This window comes from Hesperophylax consimilis, chromosome 4, assembly GCF_061612785.1.
Source record: "Hesperophylax consimilis isolate HC1 chromosome 4, BYU_Hcon_1.0, whole genome shotgun sequence".
NCBI lineage: Eukaryota > Metazoa > Arthropoda > Insecta > Trichoptera > Limnephilidae > Hesperophylax > Hesperophylax consimilis.
The window spans coordinates 2410861-2431140 of NC_142839.1; the positions used below are offsets into that span (position 1 = coordinate 2410861).

Genomic DNA, 20280 nt, shown 5'->3' on the forward strand with positions numbered 1-20280 from the left:
ACAAGCACATCAAACAAGGCCGCAAACGTTCAAATAATTTGACAAACACGTAAATTTGACAAACAAATTTGATCGTTTACAGGCACCTTTAAAGAGACCCGGATTATATATGAAGGAGGAAAAACAGAATTTTGTATGAGTTTTGAATTATTGAGTATATTTATTCCCAAGGGTTCCTTGGTCATGTTTACGGACTGCCTTTTCAAAATGTTTAAAATAGCTCCCGTAACATTAACTGCTGCTTATACTCCTTGTAAACTGATGCTACAAAATGCTTTCTCTCTAAACTCCATTGCTACAAAATATTTCCTTTTAAAGTATTTTTAGTACTGGCAACCAGTTAGCACCAATGGCGCGTTTTATCTTCATTTGATTTTGACATTTGGCGTGATCTGCATCAAATCGCATGCGCGATGTCAGCTATGCGCGACTCAATTTAATTTCATTTCTAATAACTGGATAGAGTATAGATGGATGCACAGACTGAACGCCTTTGTGCATATAGACGCAAATAGTTTAAATACCCGACCTTTTTTATGGATTCAGGATAAAAACATCCACCATTTACAAAGTGTGAGTTTTATTTTATCATCATTACTTTATTGTTTTATTGATTAGAAACAAACAAACGGAAAGCCGTGATATGTTTCCAATTTTCGCTTCAATCTCTTTATAATGGAATCGATTTTTACTTACATACCTATTTTAATTGCTTAGTGTTCGATTTAGCAGATACCAATTATTATAATAATTAAAGAGGGGTTTTGTTGCAGAAAATGTACCATTCTGGGATTCGCGGAATATCCGCGTCTTCCAGACGTCAGCGTTATTGAGTTCTGAAATGCCACCACAGGTTATGAATACTTACAGATTATAGAAATTTCTTTCATTATTACCATAGTAATTATTAAATATATAAGTAGAACAGTTCTATAGTTACTATAGTATGGAAGTGCATGGAATGTACATGCAGAATTAAATGATTATTTTGTAATTAAATCAACAAGTTCTGAAATGTTTTTTGTTTTGTTTCCAGGATGACATAAATGGTATTGGTGTCTGGTTAGTTTGGCTGTGTGGAGGAGTGTTTGGTGTCATTATTCTGTTACTCGTTATCTGTTACTGCTGCCTAATGCCTCGCCACCAGAACCAGAAGCCTCACAGTGAGTACGGGGAATCACGTTTACCACCCCATCACACAATTATTATCTAATCCACATTATCTGATTCACATCATTTCTCATTATGACCAGCTGGAGTATCATCAAAAATAATAATTTCACTTGTCTGTCTATGATTGTAACTTTGTTTCGATGAAATCAGATTTGTTTTGAATAAGTGTCGTTTTCAAAATTGGAACTCGTTGTGTCAAGAATTAATACAGGTGGAAGTACCTACCTATAATGTAATATTCAAAATTGGAACAAGCGATGAACTACCTATCTATGATATAATTCTTTTACCAGAAAATTATTTTCATTCTATAATTGAAATGTGTATTTCTTTTGTTTAAATTTCTTAGGATTAATCTTGACAAGTAAAGTCTGATTTTAAGAATTTTCAAGGGTTTGCGCTTTTTTGTTTTCAAGAAAGCTTTATTTTTCACAGGTCTGCGCTAGTAATATACTACAAGCGACTAAGACCAAAGAACAAGCCTCCCTATATTATTATATGAAGATTTGTTCTTTGGCCTACGTCACTCCATGAGATAATAATTGCTGCGAGCCAGCAAAACTTATGTTTAATCTTTGAGAAATAGTTAGAAGGAGGCGAATTCTCCAATCAATGTTTTTTACTCTCTGTATCTGTGTTTTCTCCGATAAAAAAGAAAAATTAATCCATTTATTAAATAATATACAAAACAATGAAATTTATTTTTTAGTGGAGCCTTGTAATCATAGGGAAAGTTCTAAAGAAATACATTGGAATATGTATCACGCACCAGATATACAGGTATTTTTTTCATGTTTATGTGTACATAAAACCAAATCAGAAATACGTATAATGCCATTAATTTAATTTGGTGGGTACATATAAAATTTAAAATTTCCAGATACCGAGACCACCGGCGAGGCCAGTTAGCTATGCCGGTCACATTTGCCACACCAACATCACTCCGTACTACTCTGAAATACCCACCTATAATATGCATCAGGATAGAAGCCAAGAGCACATAGTGAGCCATGGATACATGAACAATACGCCAACCATTTCTGAAATAACGGCGCAATATGCTTCCAGCAATAGTGAGTCAAATTCTTATACAAATATATTAATTTCCGGATAGTAGCAGAGTGGTCTAAACCATTAGGTTCCCACCCAGATGTGGGATCAATTATTAGCTAAATATTCCTCCGTCATTTCACAAGCCACATTTCTTACTTAACTCTATGTGCCGGCACTAAATTATCGTGATGCGCCAGCTGATTCTATTTTCGTAATAACCGACTTGTTTTTGAAAAAAATAGGTTTTTGTAAATTTCACCATCTTACCAGATAATGTGTTTATATATTTACAAAATAATAATAATCTACCATAGGTAGTTTCTCCAGAATAGCTAGTTGTATTCAAAGAAACGATTTTTCAAAATATTCATTTTACGCAAGCATGAAAGAGAATAATTTCACATCAAGATGCATTATTTTGAAATTTAAAAAAATGAAATTTCTTCACTGAGACCGTCCAAAAGCACACATAAGGACATTGCCAAAAACCCACACTAAATTGTAGCTATGTAAGAAACTCAATTCGGCCATTTGCGGTACTGCAAGTGTATGAAAGATTCGTCCCGATTATTGTAGGCATTAACCAACTGCGTTTGGACATAGAAATATCAAAACCAAACGTTTTTCAAGACTAATTTTTAATAGTTACAGTACATGTTGAACTGCCAAACCGCCACTATTCAAAATACATTTGATTTTAGAGCAGAAACAAATCTAAAAATGATTGATTTGATAAAACTAATCTATACCAACATGTACAAGCTTGCAATTAAAAATGAATTAGGATACATGCAACTAGTTTTTTGTTTAATGTTGAACATTTTACATTGGTGGATAATGGCAGTTTTACTTTCATTGAATAGAAAATAATATGTCATACAAGTCTACAGGAATTAACAATATAGGATGATTTCAGTGTTGGATGATATGGTTAGTGCCGGGAGTGAAGATTCTCTGAAGACCAGGTCACTGCCGGCATTCTTGCGCTCCAAACAGCGTCCACTTTCAACTGAGGATGACATGTATCAACTTTATGCCAAGGTAATACATATACAAATTTATATATTTTTAATATTTAAATTAATATCATTTTTTCGGTCATTTCCTAATAATACCTATCTTTGTTAGATGATGCATTATTTTCCTTGATTTTATTTATATTACTTTAAAGTGGAATGAAATGGGTCTTATTAAAAACATACGAGCACCATGAAATCGGTGGAAAAAGATGGAAAAAGAAGAATATGTAAAAATCTATGTTCACTATTTATATTATTTTAATAATTTGACTTCTTATTGAAATGTCTGCAATTCTAGGTGAAATTCAGCAAAAAGCGTAGAAATCGCATGCGCAATGACGATGCGGCCGTCATTGCGCTCAGCAAATCACAAAGCCAGTGTCTTAACGCAGACGCCGTCATCGTGTACGACGAAAGGACTGCCCTCTGAAGTGTCTCCATTTATCCATTTAGATTGTTGGATAACATATAGCGTAGGTAGTTTTTTTAATATGCTAGCATAATGTAAAACACAATAGTTTTCGTAACAACAATTCTTAACGTTTACAATTTTTTTAAGCTCAATTTTAAACTGCAATTAGGTAATATTTGTATTAGCACTTTATGTTATATCCTTATAGTACACAATACTTAGTATACAATAAGTCAAATTTACTAGATATAATAATTAATTATGTTGTTTTAACCCACCCTGTACAAGTGGTGTCAATGATTTATTCCTTGTTCCATAAATAGGGTTGAGTGTTGTCATCTGCAATTTATTTAACCGTTTGGGTGCCAATCGTCGATTTTCGTCGATTCGTGTTTTAACGAAGATTGCCAATCGTCGATTTCCGTCGATTGCGTCAGTCGTGTTCTGATTCCCGCGTACGTCTGTACGTAAAATTCTCATTTTTTCAAAACGCCTGGACTTCGGGATCCTCCTCCGCGTGATTCTAAACCAATATTCTTTAATAAAACACCGATAAAATCATTGAAATCCTTGAAAATTCTAAGAATTTATGGGGTTTTAAAAAATATATAGTTTCATAAAAAATAATGTTTTTTTGGTGGCATTTTACAAGCAACTGTATGAATTTTTTTGGCACTCAAACGGTTAAGAAACACAATAGTTTAGCTTATAAGTATTGTTACAGCCAAGACAAAATATTAGGTTAAGGAGTATTTGCCGTAAAGCAGACGGGAACAAACTACATTTTCCAAACAACAGTAAAATTATCAAATAGGAAAAGGGGACTTATCACTCGATAATTTTATTTTTATAAATATGTAATTCATAATAATCACTCATTTATTGAATGTCCGTAGGGCTTTTACAGACATAATACAGATAAAATAATGCAGAAATGTAATACCTAAGTAATTATCGTAAATATCATTAGCTACAACAAATACTTTTCATGTTAATTTGTAGTTACATTAATTAGCAGATTATAAACAAGAAAAACTATTTGACATAATACAAGCTAGTATTAAAATGTTAAGAATTGTTTTAATCCCTTATATTTAAAAAGTTGAAATGTATTTCCTGACGAAGCTAACAAACATAATATAATTGTTTTAAAATCAATACATTAAAATACTATTATTTTAGGAAAATTATAGCACTGTTCTTTTTAATAATATTGTATGTACCTCTATTATTATTTGAATGAAAATATTTGGTCTCAAATAGAATTTTTTTTTGCCATACAAAAATATAAAATTTGCCCAATTTGATGACTGGTCTCCACCAGAAATAAAAAAATAACAAATTAAAGTTTGTTATTAATTACTACTATTAATTTTCTACTTTATAATATAATACAGATACACTCCTGTGTACTTATTGTTGTGCCTCCAGGGTTTTTTCACAAACTTTCTTATTATATAACTCCGGCTTCAACAAAACACTTAATTAGCAGGAATAATATGAACCCCGACCTTGAAGTTCTCACCTTATTTATTATCCAATCGGTCTCTACAATACTCGACAGCTATCTAGCTATCTCTATCTATGGGTAACCTAATAGACTAATCTAGGGCCCTCTATGGGTGAGCTCATAAACTAATATCGAGAATATCACACTTATGCTTTCACATATCACTTTTAGGTAAAAGACCTCTTTGGCGTATAAATAAATAATCTTAGTTACAATGCCAAATATTATAAACTTTAGCTGACCTGGTTCCAATTTAAGGTTTTATCGCTCACGTATCAGCTCGGTATTAGATTGGCCCCGCCTCGCCTCATTTCACTAGCTTGTCCAAGGCGAGGCGATACCGTTATGATGCTGATTAGTGTGGAGTTTTATACAAAGAATTTGGAACGACTCGAGCTGAGACGATGCTGATCTGGTGCTGGGGTGATATGTGTGCAACAATCTTTATACATTACCATAGAATGTTTTGTGTTCTGCTCATAAAATCAGGCCTGAAATCCCCGTTGCAATACTCCATTTTGTTTTATTATGAATCGTTGATGAGGTACACGCATCTTACACGCATCTTCAGCAGTTACACATTTTAGATTAAATACAATTAAAATTATTAACTAATTTTTTAGAATTTTAACATAATATTTTTTGTAGTCCTACAAAATTTTATTTATTTAATAATAACAATACTAATTGTTTTGCTTTACGGTGTAGATTGTAAACGCATAAAACTCGAGGTTCACACCACCTGTATTTATAACTTTTTATTTCCTTAACCCCTTCAGTAATCATTTAAAAATTAAAAATGGAAAAAAAACACCTTTTTTTTATCAATGAATTCAAAATATATATCCTCATATAAAAGCCATTTCGGGCCCAAAATGGGACTGAATATTGATGTTGTGGTGCATAGTGTGAAAAAATAATTAAAAATTTTCTTTAGTATGAATTCCAAATTCTGGCACATAATAGCCGCCCGAGTACATATACTCGGGCGTGGTCCTTAAGAGGTTAAAATATATTTTCTTAGAAAGTGACACTCTGTATTTACACTACATCATCAAGTTTCAGTTATACCTGTGTAAGCGAGCATGTGGAAAAGTACTTTTTTTTAAACATCCTAGTAAGACGAAACTATGATTATTGTCACAAATACTTAGTTAATAAACATATAAGTAATAAAACTAAAAATTATTATTGTTATCAAACACATTTATTAACATACTCTATGAATGTAAATCTGAACATTCTATTCCTGTTTTAGTTATGTATTATGTCTTGGCTTAGGGCAATTTTTAGTAAGAAATCGATACAAGAAACCAATTAAATAAATGAAATTATTAAATTTAATACATACTTGTTTTTATCTTCGACATGCCTAAATGGCAACCAAAACACACATTCTAATTAACGGGGTCACTGAGTAATCCCATATTTTACATTATGACAGTAACAAAACACACATCCTAATTACTGAGTTATCCCATACATTTATACATGATGACAATAACAAAACACACATCCTAATTAAGAGGGTCACTGAGTTATCCCACACATTTATACATTATACAGTAACAAAACTATGTGGTTGCTCAGATTTCTCCTACTGCCCGCATTTATAAACAGATTGTTTTATGATTAATTACGTATCTACTAAACTACATAATATGTTTCACTTTTTGGCTATGGTCAAGGTTGGGAAGGTCCTCAAGCGCTGAAGTTCCAACTCCGTTTGTAACAAAACTATTGCGATGTGCTGTTTCTGTACATCACTCAATAGTTTGCTTCGTGTCACCATGACTTCCATTCTAAAACAACATCATTTTATTGTTATAAATAATTCACATCTTGGCTAAAATGCTTTTAATACTACCTGTAATAATACACTACCATTAGGTAGATGATTATATTACGTTAGAAAAATGTTGTTAATTAATAATTTAATTCAGTCATTGCAAACTATTTACCTTCTTCGAAAGTAAATTTGAAAATAAACCTCATCAATTTCCTTTCAAATTTGCCTAAAAAGGAAAAGTGCTTGAAACCATTGTTCATTATCTGTCTATATAAATAAAAAATTTAATGTTCATTTGTTCAAAATCTTAAATCTCCAAAAGTGCTTCACTGATTACTTTGAAATTTCGACACAACTTATTATAAAGATATCACCTGTGACAGGTAAAAACATGCTTTTTTGGAAAACAGCGCCATCTGTTGGTCGTAAAAGCAACACACCCTATTGTTTCTCTATTTGCACGGACATACTGAGCCACGGCAATGCGTGGCTCAGTATGTATATAAATTCAAAGGGATTTTACATTACCTAGTAGCTCGAATCTTCTGTTTCTTTTTCGTAGCTGCAGGATCCTCGGCGTGGTGTTTCTCAGATACCTTTATCTTCAAACGTTCAATGTATTCATCAGTGTTCTGAATGTTGGTTCTGAACGAGCCCACCTTCATCTTTAGAAAACCCAAATTTATAAAGAATGATAAACATTTTTTTATTCTAACCTAAAAGAAGTAACTAATTTAACAAATAATGTAAAATGCGAACCTCTAGTTCCTCTACCCGCTGAATATAACCATACACCTGATTATTGAAAGACACTTTTGTGTTTTCCATCTTACTCTCAATACTGGCATTATTCTTACGTAAAAGAGTTTTTTTGGTTTTTTCTTGAAGATAACTCCTGATTTCTTTAGTCACCTGAAATGCGAAATTTGGTATTTAATAGATTTAAATTATTCTTTTTTTTTGTTAAATTAACAATGTACTACTATTATATTGACTGCGAAAACACATTAGATACATCCCAAAGAAAGGTTGAGAAAGAAACTTGGGCCTTAGTGTAATCATAACAGTCATGCTGTTAATGTCAAAGAGGTTCAAACAACTAGACCTACTTTTGCTTTCCAAAGAGTTGAATAAGCTTTTGACCAAAAAACTGTGGATAATAATTCCAAAAGGTTGGAAAAGAAACTAGGATTAGGCCTTAGTGTAAACATATCGGTTGTGCTATTAATGTTATGAAGGTTCCAACAACTAGACATATTTTTGTTTGCCAGAAGCTCTTGACCAATATGTATTTACATGTACAATAATTTACTTTAATTCTTTCCAAGTCGTAGAGATCTTGCTGAAGATGGCGTATCTTCATTTTCAGTCTAGCGTGTTCCCACTCCATCGACAAAATGTGCTTTTTGAAGCTTGTTGTCGCACGCATGGCTTTAATTTTTGATTGACCCGCTTCCTAAAATATATAATTAATTTTTTATAAATTTAATAAATTAGTCTTGGTTCCTACTAGCTGTTGCTCGGGGTTTTAAATGGTTTGGAGTAAAGTTTTGAAGTTATGAATCCTAATGTACCTGAAAACTGGGTAAGGTGGAAATAATATTACTGTAAAGAGTTGGAAAAGTTTACTTTTTATAGACTGAAATAACGCTACTAACTACTTTATGAGCACTTGTCTAAATGAGTATATATGTGCAATAATAAATTGTAATAAAATATTGATACCAATATTTTCACATTCACAGCATCAACTTCATCCAGCTTTATTAAAACTGCACTGTCAAAATCTTCCGCATGTCCAGATGTTTCCGTTTCGACAAATCCGCTTTTGATTACAATCTTAAATAAGACAATAATATTAACCGAGATAGCTTCTTATGAAAGACGTTTTGAAATATTTCTATTAACAAAATTCACGCGGGCGAAAACAAGGGTCCCATTCGAGAAAATTGTTTTTTTTTTAAACAGATCTTTTAAAATAATGTGTATATTTGCATGAAAGTTTTTACGTAGTACTCACCACATCCCAACTATAAATTTACTTTCTGAAATTAAAGCCTAATTTTGTTATAATGAAGCTAAAGTCAGTGTTGGGCCATGTAGGTGATATTCATTTGTAAAAAATTTATAAAATTTTTTATTTTTTGTTAAAATCAATTTAAAAAAAACTTCCGCATCTCCGATGCGATAAGTGTAAGGATGTATTACCCGTTCTACGGGTTTAAATTAGTTTATTTTTGATGAAATATTCTTCCTCAATGAACACTTGATACACATTTTTAAATACATATTTTTGGGACCCTTACAAAGAGATGATATAAAATTATCGGACATCAATGCCTTTTCCGCCATTCAAATAGGACCGGCTTAAGAAAAGGTAGCTACCGTTCCCACCGGGAGTATTTTAATAAGGGTATTAAAGATTTCAATTTGTGACATAGAACATAATCCATGTATGAATGTATGATCAAATAATGTAAGTAGGATTCTGAAATAATTTACCTGTATTGAAATATTTTTTGCAGCATTTTCTATACTGATGCGATGCTGGGTCAACTCATGACGCATTCTTTGGCCAGCTAGTTTCAAATTTGAGCTGCGTTTTTGCCATAATGCATAAGTCGCTTCAACATCAGCTGTTTCTGCACACGAAGCTTTTATCTATATGTTAAAAAACATCCTCGAATAATTAATTAGATTTAATGTTTGTTTGCTGCTCCACCCCTTACCGTCGGCCTCAGAAAGTATTGTAGAGAGAATATTTAAAAATGGTGTAAAAATCTAGTAAGCCATTACCTTGATTTCATTATCAACTTTAATTCTTCTGAGCTTGCACATAGTAGTCCAAACTGTTTCATCCAGTACCGGCGGCATGTTACTTATCAAATCCAGTTGATCTAGCCTGTATTATTAATAACAATAAGATAAAAGTGTAACTAACATTAGTATTTAATACTATAATATTAATTTATTGAGTACCACTTGCCCTTTTAAGAACTCATGACAATCGATGTGCAAAAACTCTGGCTTTTCCTTAGTTAAGCATGCATATGCCATTTCATACAAAACTCCGGCAGTCATTGAAGCCCTCTGTTGCCATTTTGGACGCTTCCTACAAATAAAATCGATGAGCTATTGGTTGTTTACTTTGAAGCAATACCTTATTATAGAAATTTACACACTTAAAAAGTTTATAACACAAATCTGCAACAATAGGAGAAACATCGCTGAAGCTGGATTTGAAATTCTTATCCAGATTTCGATCGCGGGCCATCAGTCCTTCATAAGCTGCAATACAATCTGACTGCTGGGTTTGAATGTCTTGAATATCCTTCTGATTTTTATCCAAATCTTTTTCATTATTAGCCATCTGGAGTCTAAAATGCAAGAAAGAGCTTTATCTAAGCCTAGATTATACACATAACTTAACTTATGAATCCAACACCCAATGGCAGCCCTAGTGAACTTCGTTAACTGCGCTACTGTCAAGGGAATTAGCGGAAATATGGGTGATGGCCTAATGGGTCTATGAATTGAGTGCTTACTTATTTATAATGGATATACTTTTATACTTACTCCAGTTCATGCATTTTTTCAGTGGTTTCTATACGGTCCAAATGGCCTACTCTTAAACGCATAACTTTCAAATTTTCTTGTCCTATGGCAGATTCAACTTTCAGTTTAAGGAGATAAAAATCTTTGACTTTTTGATTGAATCTACTGATCATTTCATTCAAAGCTGCAGAAAGTTTCCCATATTCTGAACGTAACATCTTCCGGTACTTTTCACGTTCTTCATTGCGGAATTCAACCTGCTTTTCCCACTCCATTATCAGTTTGAGATCTTCTTCTTCATAGTCTTCTGGTTCTTTGGTAAGCTACAAGAAAAAGTTGTTCATCCATCACGATTGAGTGATCTCAAACATACATATACTCATAAATGATTGTGATTTTAAGGGGAAATGCTTTACCATGCATTGGGGCTTAGGAATCAGCTTTTTAATTTCTTCATGCCAAAGCTTTTCCAATACACCATCCATCATATACATGAGAGCCTTTTCTCGGAAGTCATCTTTCGGCCCTAAATCCGGTGGCGGTATGACTACTTGACTTGGACTTATATATGGAGTTATATCAACCTGAAAAAAATCATTTTTGTAGTCTTTTCTTCTGTATTATCAAATAATATTGTTTTGCTGAATTTTTATTTGAAGTTTTACCTCATTTTCCTCTACAGTTATAAGTTTAGTTGGGATTTCTTCCTGAGCCCATTGTGGATCGTTAATATAAATATCAATCACATCATCACTCCCTTTCAACGAAGACAATATGTTTAACTCTAAAAACATAATTAAATATATAACTTCTCATTGGCAGATTATATCAATCCATCGACCATAAATTTTATTACGTGTTTGAAATGTTAAACCAATAAATTAGGTGAAAAACTCACCTGATATGATGACATTCAGTCTTTTATTTTTATCTTCTATCATTCCAAGTTCCTTTTGTTTATTCGACATCATTTCGTTGAACTGCTTATTGAACCACAATTTAGTCATGTGAGTGATTTGCTATAAAAAAATATCACATATGTAGTAATACGAAAAAATCAATCCAGAATAGCTACTTATATACAGAAAAATGATTTTGAGCTAAGCTGCCACCATTTTGACCGGAACTTGAACGTAACAAACAAATTTACAGACATATGAAATGTCAAATGGTCGAGTTAAAACAGGTCTTTGCTACAAACACTCAGTCAACAAAACGAATTGCGTATGTATGTATCTATATATAAATGCTCAATTTTCTGTAGCGCCACTTAGTAATACAATTATCTCAAGGGAAATACAACAAAACTCTTTACAAGAACACCAATTCCGGTGCAGCAATAAAGCACGTCAACAACTGGTAAGAGACAAAAGGTTAACGAGACTTACTTCCGTCATTGTGGTTTGCCATCTCATTTGTAAATTGGACTGTGTGAGCATCTGTACGTAGCTGTGGGGTAGAGGCGTTATGAACAAATGAGCCGATGAACCAGTTATCTGGTAAATAAACTCTTCTATCGTAGCTGTCTCACTGACCTCAACTTTCAACTCGTCAGAGATATTATCAGCTGGTTGTTCTACTACTTCACTCTTCTCAACGCTTAATTCCGATTCAACTAACCTGTGAGATACAAAACAATGCATTTATTATTGTAAGCTCAACTAAGAGGAAAGGCAGCGCGGCCTCTTTAATATAAAACATAAATTTGGATTGAGGCCAAAATACTTGACCACACTGAATAATTATTTTGTTACTGAAAAGTATAGCAAATACATAATATGTTCTACTTTATTTAATTGTGTTTCAGATTATAAAATACTAGCTGACGTGTACCTGGAGTTGCTGAGGGTTATCCTTGGAATATAGACATATTATACCATAAAGAAAATATATTTTTACGTCTTGAATAACATCGACTTTTCTCAACTTTCCATAATTATTATATGCTTGTATCATATATGTAAACCTTCCGGAAGAAAATCTCTAAATGATAGTGAAAACCCTATCAAAATCTGTTACGTAGTTTAGAAGAACTAAGTGCACAAACAGACAGATGCGGAGAGCGACTTTTTTTTATACTATTAAGAGATAGGCCAGAAGTCATGATTTTAGAAGCAACTTTCGCAATTACATATTGCGAGTTAATTATACTTATTTAATAAAATAATTTTGCCCGACCCTCTTTGTAAATTATGATGAAATATAAAATAAATGTAATTTTAAATATGTCGAAGCATAGACCCGGCTCCGAAATTTTGTAGTTGCCGAAAAAAACGAAATAGTTTAAAAAAAAAATTTAAATAAAAATGCTCAGTCAAATAAATATAATATTTAGTGTACTCTGTGATGTAGATTCACCAGTTTCCCACCTATACCACTAGGTTAAAGACAACTTGTAAATTTGAGTTTTCTTCTTCTCTGTTTCGAACAGTTTGAAAATGGCCTTGAACGCCGAAACAGCTGTCACAATAATAAAAAACTAAAATAATATCATTATTCATTTTGATTTAAGTACATAATTTTTTTTTAAATACTGAGGACTGGCTGTTTCACGGAATTTAAAAAATTCATCAAATTTCAAAGTTGATTTTCAAGTTCTGTGAAGGTTCTATTTAAGTTCTATCATCATATCATTATTGGCCAGGGGCTTCACAAAACTGAAATAATAACAGAACTTGAATAGAACCTTCACAGAACTTGAAAATTAACTTTGAAATTTGATGAATTGTTCAAATTATGTGAAACAACCCGTCCTTATAAATAAATTAGTTAAAAATTCCCACAAATACTCACGTAACTTCTGAAGGAATCGGAGGTATCCATGGCTTAAATACATTATCATCCTTCATTGTTTCAATGCGCCTTAAACTTTCTACTATGGTTCCAGCAGCCTTGTCTGCGTGTGTTTGTGGATTAAGAGCATAGTTCTCCACAAAATCCGGTGTACATATTGCGTGCAATTCTTTACCGACAATGTCCATTGTATCCCAACACTTGGCTTTGATCCAAGCGGTGACCGCATCCTGATTTTTGATTTGTTCCTCCGTCGCTTCTCGAACCCTCTCACGTTCTTCAGCCGCCTAATGTTATATTTTCGAATTTCAAATATTAATTTTAATTTTAATCAGGTAGTAGAGATACCCGCTCTAATAATATTATGCGATAGTACAGTTATGAATAGTAATTTACCTACTGCACGTTTAACCCATTCCGTCTGGCCCGCCACAATTTAGGGCGGCTGTCTTAGAAGGCCTTCCCTCCGAGCTGCCATAATTTAAGCCTCTCGATAAAATGTATTTTTTTTTTTATGTAAAATGTAGTATGCATTGCCATCTTATGTAAATTTTTTTTAATTTAAAAAATTAATTTAATTTGTTTTATATTAAAAAATATATTTGTATTAAATAAATCCAAAAACAAAGAGGAATGTTATTTTTACTACATCAATAAATTCAAGACACGTTCGCACATCAATTAATTCAGTTGCCATGGTCAGTGTCACTAAATATAACTGCGAATGGGATGGGTTAAAAACAATTTTGGGAGTCTTTTGTTCACCAACCATTCCCAGGTTATTATTATTTCTGGTGGTGAAGGTGGGTAAAAAGTATGATATTATTATTCATATTACTTTCTCTGGCCCCAGAGTTAAAGCCCTCACCATTGTATTATGGAGCTTGTCAATTGAATGTAATTAAATATTGAGGTAAAGATTAAAATAAAATTACGATATTTGCATACTTTTTTTTCCCTTTGAGTCTGCGCATCAATATGCAAATTAAATATATTCAAAGGCAGCTGATGCATTGGTGGAGCAGAAATATTATCTTCCAGTAAAATTAACAGTTTCCGCTGTAAAGTGTCAAAGTCTCGTTGAAGAGCGTTTCTTAGCTCCGCCCACTTAGAAGTTTCCTGGTTTTTCTTTATTAGTTCCATACGGTGTATCCATGTTTCTAATAATAAAAGATAATACATGAAAAATAATAATACGCGAGGTGCTAAAGATTTTTATAATCTCCCAGCAGTGACAGGGAGTCCTTAGGTTTGTAAAGGAGCGTTCTGGGTCCAGAATCCTGCTAATTTTACCATCAAAAAAGGAACTATCGATGTGTCTTCAAACAGCGACGCAACCAACTACTGAATGGGTTGTATTATTTTTATATACATACCGTCAGAATCTTCGAAGATATCATCCATAGTAGTTTGTTCAGGTATAATTAACTTGCCCGATAGATCAGCAGGTTTGGCATTGACATTTGAAGAAACATTGTGAACTGTTAAGTTCCCATTGTAGGTCAAAGAGAGAGCGTACCTCTGTTGAGGATCCATTAAGACATATCTTAAACCCTCATCAAAAATATGTTTGGCCTTTATTTTGAACTCTGGAAAAGATTTAATTGCGTTTTGTAAATATGTATGTTTGCAACCCAATTAGTAAATAAATTTGATAATGCTAAAAATATTATAGTTACTACATAGAGACTTATTATTATAAATTTCAAATGGTGAAGCTTGTGTGAAGGTGAAGTACACACATAATATATTATTTATCCCTTTGCTTATTTATTCATGTTCTCCATAAAACAGTTATGCACTAGTATATTACGGAGAAGATCACAAATTTGGGATACATTTAAGTGTAAAAGGTCATGGGGGCAGTCTTACTGTTTTGTGACATTTGTCAAAAGATAGAACTGTCTATAAGTGACTTTGAAAATGTCGATGGTCAATGCAGAAACGTTAAGCAGTTGAGTCTCTTTGTTGATTGGCGCATTCTGTTAGGCAGAAGTCCTCGCTTTCGGAGTATGGAAAAGTGCAGGGGACCTTCCACGAGTATACTTGTTAGGCACTTATAAGTTAAACTCTTTTAATAGAAGTGGATTTAGGATGGGTTGTTTCATAGAATTTGAACAATTCATCAAATTTCAGCGTTCATTTTCGAGTTCTGTGAATGTCCTATTCAAATTATGTTTTTATATAATTATAGGCCAGTTACTTGAAAGAACTTAAATAATAACACAACTTGAAAAGAACTTTCACAGTACTTGAAAATTAACTTTGAAATTTGATGAATTATTATTTGAAACAACCCGTCCTAAGTATAGTTCCAGTGATTAGTTTAAATAAATGTTTGCCCAAAAATATTTTTCGGCGTGCTTCTAAGGTGTTTAAATCGAGCATTCCTGTTAAGAACAAGGATGGATATAGGAATGGATAGTACATAATATATTCTATCGTATATAGATAACGCATAAACCTTCTTTGTACTTTTCAATTTCTAGGATATGGTTTTGTTCAGAAGGGGCCCAAATAATGGAGCTATATTCAAGGATACTCCGAACAAGGGTTTCATATTATGTTCTTTGTATTGCGATTCTGTTAGTAAATGATCTTGCATTACGAAGAACAAAATAATGTAAATTTTTGTATAAAGTTCTAAGTTAAACTTGTAAGACGGGTCGGAATTTTTGTCAAATTCAATGTACTTTGATCTACTTACTCAAATCTGGTTCAAAAATAGACACTTTGTAAAGTATATACCCATCCATTCCCCATGTTAGGACACCTCCTTTATCTTTTACAAAGGAGATTCCTGAAATTTCGAAACCCAGAGGAATGAGGTTGTCAATGCTCAATTTTAAAAACGCCTCCTGTTAAAAACGAAAATATAATATGTATTTATTATAATATCAGCGATATGCACTTAATAAAACGATGTTGCAAATATGTATTGTCGAAATCAAACCTCTAAATTGACACTGAAGACTTGAAATTCCTTCGGCATTGTGTTTATTCCAATCATCAAATTGTTTTCCAGATGAACGACTTTCAGCAATGTTAGTTCAATTCTTCCGTAAACAGACATTTCTTTACAGGATACAAAATTATAGCATATCAAAACTTTTTCTGGAACTGTTAAAAGAGAGAAAATATATACATATTACTAGTTAACGTGTACCCAGCGGGACTGAAATGGTTCGGGGTAAAGTTTTGAGGTTGTGAATTCTAGAGTACCTGACAACTGGGTGTATTTTTAAGATGGAAATGATAGTATTGTATTGTAATTAAAGTATTTTTTTCACTTGATCGTGCCATGTCTTCCTTGGGCATCTTCGACCTCTTATGTGTGTGATGTGTAGATTTTGTTTCAAACTAACTACGTATATTTTTAAAAAGATTGATTCAAACTTACTATTTGTGTAAACATTAACTATCAATCCAAGACCCATGAAATATAGTTCTTTCCCAATTGGCATAGTCCAGCAGTCTACGAGACTGTTTTTAAAATTAATCATATTCACAATATCTATGCTTGGGGGGCTCTTGTACTAAAATAATTAAAAAATAATGCATTAAAAATGTACATGTAGCTTAACACACGAGGGATATAATATATTTTTTAAGGTTCCATGATAACTCAACACAGTGACAATTCAACACACTTTTAAAAAGTGATATAAAGTCATTAGACGATGAAAAAAATAAATTTAAACCTAACCTAACCTACTTAACCCAGTTAATAATGTTTTTTTTTCATAATTTTCCATTACTTTATATACCTTTTTAAAGATGTGATGAATTATCATTTTGATGAGTTATCCGGTCACCATTTTTTAAATAGTATGTGTAGCTATAAAATCCCATACAACCATCGCAGATATATCGTTCAGGATTGTATGGCCATCGATACAATGAGATAGGCCACGCCCACATATTATACTCCTTGTGTGTATATGTAGCTTTATAAACACAACATTAAAAATTCGGTAGGTCATCGGTTTGAAAATTAACCTTCATTATGACCATCTTATGACGGCCGGCATAGTCCAGTGGTAACGCATTGGACTGCCATTCCGAAGGTCGCGGGTTCGAACCCGGCGTGCGCAAATAAATTTAATTTGATTAATTTGTGTTATTTCACAATTAATTAATTAAAATAATATATAGTATATTTGCGGCACGTTCCAGAGTGGAAGATACTACCAGTATCGCCCTGGTGTAAGACCACCATTCAGAATTGAAACGTTGCTCCAAATGGCTTTAGCCGTGTTTAGTGACTAGATCTGAATAGCCAGGTACTTCCCCACCTTCCTCTTTCCCTTCCCCACATACCTTCAGCCTCACAACATCCCCCAATTGGGGATGCCATAGTCTCACTGGCTCCAGACGGGAGCAGTTGGGACTCTTGTGAGGTATTCACTATAAAAAAAAAAAATAAAAAAAATCTTAAAGAATCGTAATATAATATAGGTATTTTATGATGAAGATTTATCAGGCGCTAATATAATAGGACCATCTATTTACCTTCAAAAAGAATATCTGACCAGTCGATAGAGCTGAAGCAACCAGTTCATTTCCGCTAGCAGACCAAACCACATGGTCCAGAACTTCCTCAGTTAGGTTTTTGGAGCACATTACTTTGAGCTGAGTTTCACCGTGCATAATACAAATTCCATAGTCTTGTACGGATCTGATGCACATTGCAATCAGAGGTGCAACCGGCGAACAACTAATGCAATTAACTGGATTGCTCATTTGTGTTCTTGAAAACTGGAATAAACATTATTTTTATTTATTTATTTCTTCTTATAAAAGATAAACCATAATTTTTCACATCACTATGACTAATAGCAAGTATCGAGGTTAACAATTTACACATTATAAAGTAATCACTAAATACGTAAACACAAAATACATATTACAAAGTGAAAGAAAAAAACATGTTACGTGAGTGGCCAATTGGTCTTTGTATCTCCTCGTATAGTTAGCCTGATTGGACACAGTTAAAGAGCCTACGTTGTGTTATCCACAGTCATCATTACAAGCAATTTGAAGCCAATGGGAACCAATGTTGGTAATCATTGAATCTTAGAGTAATGAGAATGTATAATATCGTCAGCTTAATTCGTAGAACTCGTAACTACCATTTTTTTAATTTTATAGGAGACCCAAAAAACGTTGTAGTTAAATAATTTTTATTTATGTTCAGAAAAACCAATTTTTTTTTTGTTTATTTTCGATCATTAAACATTTGTAAGTTAACTGGCTTTCTATTTTAAAACGGAGTTAGGAAGTTTAATTAATTCTACAAAATGGTACAAGGGACACTTACTTACTATTCGAAGTGGGACTAATGGCATAAAAATCTTATGTTCGAGAAAAACGGAGTTACACAGTTTATAATATATATAAAGACAAACACTCACGGGTTACGAATAACCTGACAATATTTTAAAATCTCCTAATACCACCACAGTAAGCGGAAAATGTTGTTTGTGTTGTGATGGAGGATTTAGCCAGCTGAGGAACTGAACACACTACGCCTGGGTGGGACCCAAACGCGATGTCAACTCATCCGCCGACCTGTCAACGATATGTTATTATATTTGTACTCAGGGCCGGTTGTTGCAGGGCAATTGGAGGACTCCACTCCGGGCGTCGACTTGCCAAGGAGCCAGGATCCAATGCGCTGATAATACTTAACACCTAACACAGTGCATTTGAGGTTTTTATTGATCCTGCGTGTATTGTAATTCTATAGGGAAGACGTCCAGTGGGCTGCCTCAAGAAACACAAGAAGTCGGGCCTACAATGGAAGAAGGCCACTTAAGTAGCTCAAATTCGACCCAAATATGACAAGGGGAAGAAGATGAAATAAGATGAGATGAATGATAATATTATATAATAACTATATTCTGTATAATAAAATAATTACCACTTGGCCGGTAATAGAGTTCCATAAACATATAACGTGGAATTTGTTAACAGTCACAATGGTATTTCCAAAAGGATTTAAAATTCCAATCCACCTAATATGCCTAAAAAATAACCTTGTTAGAAAATCAATAACAGAAAACATTTTTAAAACAATTCAAAACAATACACTATTGGGTAGAAGTGTTTCACACTTTGTTACCATTAAATTGACGATCATAATTGAACGGTTCCCAAAACAAAAGCTGAAACGGACCGAGAATCTGCATTTAAGACAGACTGTTCAAATGTCAAAAAATCAAAATGGCGCTGATCGTCTATTTGACGGCATCAAATGGGATGGAGTTGGAAACAGGCTAACCTTGATAAATTATAATAATATTTTTGCTTAGCAAATACTATTTTAAAAGAGAAGGTTTTCTAACCGTTGCCGAAAGAATAGTAATTTAGTTGTTACTTTATCATGATCGTAATCAATTTGAAGAACCTTTCCACTCTTGCAAACAATGACTAAAGTCTCTCCCAGGCCACCTGCAGTCATTTTCAATACGGTAGTTTCGGGAGAATAACTCCAATCTATAACCCATTCCTTATTGACTTTTATAAAATGCTGAAAGAAATATTTTTATTAAAATACCACAACAACATCCTTTACTACTACATGCTACTGCTACTATACTATCTGCTTTCCTATTGAACGATTGCAAAATATGGAATAAACCAAATGGCTTCTTTTTTTACAATTTAATTAAAATTTCAAAGCTCTGTGGCTCATGATGGAAATAATTATGCAAGCTAAAAATAATTGAATTCCACCGTTTGAAAGTTTTTGCTCCTTCAGACAAATAAACAGATATCTGCTTTTTAGTCATAATACGCTTATGTTAGTGTAATTAGTTACCTTTAGTTCTAATTCAGGTCCGTAAACGACCAATCCATTTTTAAAGTACGCAATGGAGGGAGGGATTACACCAATCCCGCTTGCTGTCCATTCTTTTACCACTATCATTCCGATACCATCACTTAATATCTAGAAACAACATTTTACCCAAAT

General features: G+C 33.1%; 2 protein-coding genes across 4 annotated transcripts; one reads left to right on the forward strand and one right to left on the reverse strand.

Moving 5' to 3' along the window:
• Positions 1 to 400: 400 nt before the first annotated feature.
• Positions 401 to 4629, forward strand: LOC149424029 (uncharacterized). Of its 2 annotated transcripts, XM_089631133.1 has the most exons (7): positions 441 to 573; positions 774 to 853; positions 1037 to 1163; positions 1883 to 1953; positions 2054 to 2246; positions 3143 to 3267; positions 3544 to 4629. In XM_089631133.1, exons 2-7 carry the CDS (start codon positions 842 to 844, stop codon positions 3673 to 3675), a joined length of 660 nt encoding a protein of 219 aa, XP_089487259.1. In that variant the 5' UTR covers positions 441 to 573; positions 774 to 841; the 3' UTR covers positions 3676 to 4629. The 2 variants fall into 2 exon arrangements, with proteins under 2 accessions (XP_089487258.1, XP_089487259.1); XM_089631132.1 differs by lacking the exon at positions 774 to 853 and having other exon boundaries at positions 401 to 573.
• A 211-nt stretch (positions 4630 to 4840) lies between these two features.
• Positions 4841 to 19448, reverse strand: LOC149424030 (cilia- and flagella-associated protein 43). Of its 2 annotated transcripts, XM_089631134.1 has the most exons (22): positions 19228 to 19448; positions 17817 to 18062; positions 16705 to 16840; positions 16258 to 16424; positions 16012 to 16162; positions 14681 to 14893; positions 14253 to 14464; positions 13305 to 13591; positions 11900 to 12131; positions 11410 to 11530; positions 11177 to 11295; positions 10928 to 11095; positions 10533 to 10834; positions 10139 to 10333; positions 9943 to 10068; positions 9753 to 9858; positions 9459 to 9617; positions 8682 to 8795; positions 8269 to 8412; positions 7716 to 7868; positions 7485 to 7621; positions 4841 to 6969 (listed from the first exon to the last, which is right to left on the reverse strand). In XM_089631134.1, the coding sequence occupies exons 1-22, from the start codon at positions 19369 to 19371 to the stop codon at positions 6834 to 6836; spliced, it is 3768 nt and encodes a 1255-aa protein (XP_089487260.1). In that variant the 5' UTR covers positions 19372 to 19448; the 3' UTR covers positions 4841 to 6833. The 2 variants fall into 2 exon arrangements, with proteins under 2 accessions (XP_089487260.1, XP_089487261.1); XM_089631135.1 differs by lacking the exons at positions 14253 to 14464; positions 14681 to 14893; positions 16012 to 16162; ... (2 more) ...; positions 17817 to 18062; positions 19228 to 19448 and adding an exon at positions 13705 to 13757.
• Between the last annotated feature and the right edge of the window lie 832 nt (positions 19449 to 20280).